This window comes from Fringilla coelebs, assembly GCF_963513975.1.
Source record: "Fringilla coelebs genome assembly, chromosome: 3".
Classification (NCBI taxonomy): Eukaryota; Metazoa; Chordata; class Aves; order Passeriformes; family Fringillidae; genus Fringilla; species Fringilla coelebs.
Genome location: NC_140030.1, coordinates 4290494 through 4295343, shown reverse-complemented (window position 1 = coordinate 4295343; position 4850 = coordinate 4290494). Strand labels below are relative to the sequence as shown.

At 51.2% G+C, this 4850-nt stretch overlaps 1 protein-coding gene across 1 annotated transcript; it reads left to right on the top strand.

The window, feature by feature from the left end:
* The first annotated feature begins 1458 nt into the window (after positions 1-1458).
* Positions 1459-3023, top strand: PAQR8 (progestin and adipoQ receptor family member 8). The gene has a single exon (XM_084203564.1). The coding sequence runs from the start codon at positions 1464-1466 to the stop codon at positions 2520-2522; it is 1059 nt and encodes a 352-aa protein (XP_084059690.1). The 5' UTR covers positions 1459-1463; the 3' UTR covers positions 2523-3023.
* The last annotated feature ends 1827 nt before the right edge of the window (positions 3024-4850 follow it).

Sequence of the window (4850 nt, the reverse complement as noted above, 5' to 3'; positions counted from 1 at the left end):
AACCACAGCCCTGCACAGTCTGGTGGGGTCCCATCAGCCCCAATTTCAGTTTAACATGGGCATTTGTGATGAATTCTCCTCTATTTTGTATGACACAAACACTAGCAGGGAAGAGAGGTATCTAGGTTATTGGGAAACAGGGGGTATTGGGAATTAATTTAATGTCAGGAGTTGTTCTCCACACATTAGGATCCTGCTGTGCCCTGAATCTGAATCTTGCCAGCCAGGGCTTAGCAAATGTGAAGGTTACCAAGGTACAGAGTAGGCAGAGGAGTGCCCAGCCCTGGGTTTGGCTGCTCTGAGCATCCAGGGACTTCTCTGGCAGTCCCTCAGCATTGGCCCCATGGATGCTCCCAAAGCTCTGGTGCTGTACCCAAACTGCAGCCAGCTTGGATGTGAAGCCTCTCATTTCTTCAGTCCTTCTCAGTCCTAAAGCTTCTTACTTACTGGAGGGATGAGGGCTGCAGGTTTGGGACTGTGGATTCCTCCACTTCTCTCTCTGCCATACTCACTAGAGTAGTAATCCATGGGAAAGTTGTGTGACAGGGAAGGTTGAGTTTCTTTGCAACCTCCATGATTTGGTTGGGACCTTCTTAACTCATATGCAGACAGGCTGTTTATCCCTTAGATGAGTAATTTACATCCCAGTTTTGTCCTTGAGCATTTTGTTCTGGGGTAAGGGGTGAAAAATCACCTTCATAAATCATCAGATGCTTCCTTGCCAACTAACTGCTTCCTGCAGCCCCTTGTTGGCAGCTTGTGGCTCCTGAACACGCTCCAAGCTGAGTGCCTGAGGAAGTGGGGAGGAAGGGAAGGCTTGTGACATTGCTGTGCCCATCTGATGCAGGCTGACCTGCAGGGACAGGGCTCTGCCATCCCCCTCTATGCTGAATTTAGGTCAGGGAACAGAGATCCCTGGGAATCTGGTACTCCCTCTGACCTCCCCAGGAGATCTGGTACCCCTAAATTTGACAATATTCATAGAATCATGGAATGGTTTGGGTTAGAAGGGACCTGAAAGACCATCTTGACCCAACACCCTGCCATGGGCAAGGACACCTTCCACTATCCCAGGTTGCTCCAAGCCTGGTCCAGCCTGGCCTTGGACGCTTTCAGGGATTCAGGGGCAGACACAGCTTCTCTGGGTACCCTGTGCCAGGGCCTCACCACCCTCACAGGGAAGAATTCCTTCCCAATATCCCATCTATCCCTGCCCTCTGGCAGTGGGCAGGCATTGCCCCTTGTCCTGTCCTTCCAGGCCCTTGTCCCAAGTCCCTTCCAGTTCTCCTGGAGACCTTCTAGGCACTGGTAGGTGCTCTAAGGGCCAGGGTCTCCATGGTGCCATGATTAATCCCACTGGGAATGGCAGCATGCTCTTCTCCCTGGTGCGCCACCATTAACATTTCCTCTTTCTCCCATCCCCTCAGGGCAGGAAGAGACGTTCCCTGGTGCGGGGCTGAAGGATGACAGCCATCCTAGAGCGGCTCAGCACGCTGTCCCTCAGTGGGCAGCACCTCAGCCGGCTGCCCCGGCTGCTGGAGGACGGCCTCCCCAAGATGCCCTGCACAGTGAAGGAGTGCGAGGTGCCGCAGCTCTTCCGCGAGCCCTACATCCACAGCGGGTACCGCCCCACCGGCCAGGACTGGCGCTACTACTTCCTCAGCCTCTTCCAGAAGCACAACGAGGTGGTCAACGTGTGGACTCATCTCCTGGCGGCGCTGGCCGTGCTGCTGAGGTTCAAGACGTTTGTGGAGGCTGAGCAGTTGCCTGTGGATGCGTGGTCCTTGCCGTTGCTCATCTTTGTCCTCTCCTCTGTCACCTACCTGACCTGCAGCCTCTTGGCCCACCTGCTGCAGTCCAAGTCGGAGCTGTACCACTACACCTTCTACTTCGTTGACTATGTTGGAGTCAGCATCTACCAGTATGGCAGTGCCCTGGCTCATTTCTACTACAGCTCTGACCAAGCCTGGTACGACAAGTTCTGGCTTTTCTTCCTGCCAGCAGCAGCTTTCTGTGGCTGGTTGTCCTGTGCCGGCTGCTGCTACGCCAAATACCGGTACCGACGGCCTTACCCCATCATGAGGAAGATGTGCCAGGTGATCCCAGCAGGGCTGGCTTTCATCCTGGATATCAGTCCCGTGGCTCACCGGGTTGTTGTGTGTCACCTGGGGGGCTGTGAGGAGGATGCTGCTTGGTACCACACATACCAGATACTGTTTTTCCTTATCAGTGCTTATTTCTTTTCCTGCCCTGTCCCTGAGAAATACTTCCCTGGCTCCTGCGATATTGTTGGCCACGCCCATCAGATCTTCCACACCTTCCTGGCCATCTGCACCCTGTCACAGCTGGAGGCCATTCTTTTAGATTACAAGAACAGGCAGGAGATTTTCCTGAAGAGACATGGGCCTTTCACTGTTTATCTCTCCTGCATCTCTTTTTTTGGCTTGGTGGCCTGTAGTGCCATCACAGCTTACATCCTGCGATGCAGGATCAAGGCCAGCCTGGCTAAAAAGGACTCCTGAGAGTCACGGACGTGACAGGCATGACATCACCAGAGAAAATCAAGAAAAAGGGCATAACATACTAGAGACATGACTGTCTTACTTGCCTAACATGCCGTGACTAACCAGGACCCTGGATTCAGATGGAGGGCTGGACACTTCATGCTGGTTGCATTTTCACAGCAGGGATTGCCTTTTGCCAGCCAGGGGGGGACATGGAGTGTTTTAAGCCAGAACAAGTCACTGAACCAAGGATGCTGAAATAGGCAGAGGTTCCTTGTTCATTCTGGTAGAGCTATGGATGAGACCTTGCTGAAGGTCAGGGAGGGCAGCCTGGAGGCTGTGGGACTGCAGAAGGGTGTGCCAGGGCTCACAACACCATGAGGACCACAGCTGGATGTGATGACCTCTCTGGGATTGGCCATATCTGTGTGAGAACTGTTCCTATCAAAGGCAGTAGGAAGGTTTCAGGAAGTCTGTGTTTCTAGGGTTCAGGTGTGAGAGCACATGTGGCACCGTGGCTGCTAGAATCCTTTTCCTGTTCCAGCCGGGTTCTCTCTGAGCTTCCCTTGTCAAAGGTGTCAATGTTAGGTTGCTTAGGTGGCTTTGGGAAAACATCTTTGGAGATCCTGGCTTGCCCTGGGGTCCTCTGGGACAAACTGGGTCTGTGTCATCTGTCTAGGGAGCCTGACCAACCTTTAGCAATGTCCATGAAATGTGGACTAACTTGGATGGGATCTGCTTGATACAGGAAAGGCTCTGCTCTTCCAACAGCACTGCTGTGGGAAGGTGGAGTTTTTATTCCCCTCTTAATGGTGCTTTGTGTCCTTGGTGAGCATTGTGGGAAAGCTGACCTTGAAGCTGCAGGGTTGCTGTTCTATGATCAGTGGGGCTGTGACTCTGGCATGTTTTTATCAGTATTAGATGAAGGTGAAACAGCAAAAGTAAAGGAGAGTGATGACATTAGAATCTTGCACAACCTCGGGATGGGTTTGTCCTTGGGACTTGGTGATTCCTGTGTGGAGTAGCAAAGATAGTGGTCAGGGTCACTTAATGTCCATGGGTCACTCCTGTCCAAGGTAACAAAGGCTGGATTACTGTGTCTCCCACTAGAAGAATCTATTCTGTGCTTGCCTTGGGGGAATATTGAACATGGAGCCATCAAGAAGGATTAAATCCTTGCTAAAACCAAGGAATTCATGGGATCTATCCCAGCCACGGACTTGTCTCATTGAGCCCAAGGGCAGGCAAAGGAATTGTGATTGCTGGTTCTGAGCAGGCAGAGTGTAGGGTTGGGGATATGGTTGGTGAGGACAAGCACTGATTTCTGCACTTCATCTGTGTTTCAGCTCTTGAGGTGTGTGTGTGTGTGTTCATGTTCCATGTGTGTGCATGGGATTTGTTATCCAGAAGGGCTTTGCCCTTCCCTCTAGAAGGGATTTTATATCTGCAGAGCCTTCTAGCTGGGTTAAGATTAACCTGAAGGAAACAGTGCTGTCCTGCTGGAGGAGCAAGGTGGGCTGGACAACAGATTTGTTAATAGGTGGTGGAAAACAGACCTGTAGATTGGCACTTTGCTGGCCCTGTGTTTAATAGGAAAATTTGGGACTCATGGCCCTATAGAAAATTAAATACAAAGGAAGAGGGAAGTAAGTTTGGTATAGGAGAATAGGAGAAGTCATAGGAAAGCCTTCAGGAGGTCATGAACTCCACCCTTTCTCATCAGTCTTGGCCTCAGCTTAGAAATTAATGACTTGATTTTGTAGGGTGTTTTTGATGGTACAAATGGTACAGCCATGCTGACCTAGAAGAAAATCTGCCTCAGGGGAGATGCCAAGCAGGGGTGGTCCCACTTGCACCTCTTCCCATGCACATAAGTTCATCTCACCACAGAGTGAGCCAGTGCCAGGAGAAGGACCTTTGGGAAACCAATCCTACTGAAAAAATGTCAGTAATTTTCAGCTAGTTTTAATTCTGAGCCAACTCACTTGGACAATGCAGCTGCTGGCAGGGAAGGGCTGGAGTGGAGGCCAGCAGCAGTTCCTCCTTGCATGGCAGCTGGCTGCTCAACTCACTCAGCTGCACTGATGGACTGCTCCCTCCATGGCCTCTGGCTTTGTTTGTGGGTCTCCTCCCAGTTTGAGAAAAGGTTTCCAATGTGAGCAGCTTTTTCTCACAGCCTAATTTGCCTTGGTTTTTGTGGTGGGTAAGGCAGAACAAGGCTCTGGGTGTGGAACTGGCTGAATGGTATCAGTGGGTTCCTGTGCAGAAACCAAGGTAAATCGGGCTGGTCCAGAGCTCATTTCTGAGATGAAATGGAGAAGGATTGGGCATGGCTGGTAATAGCAA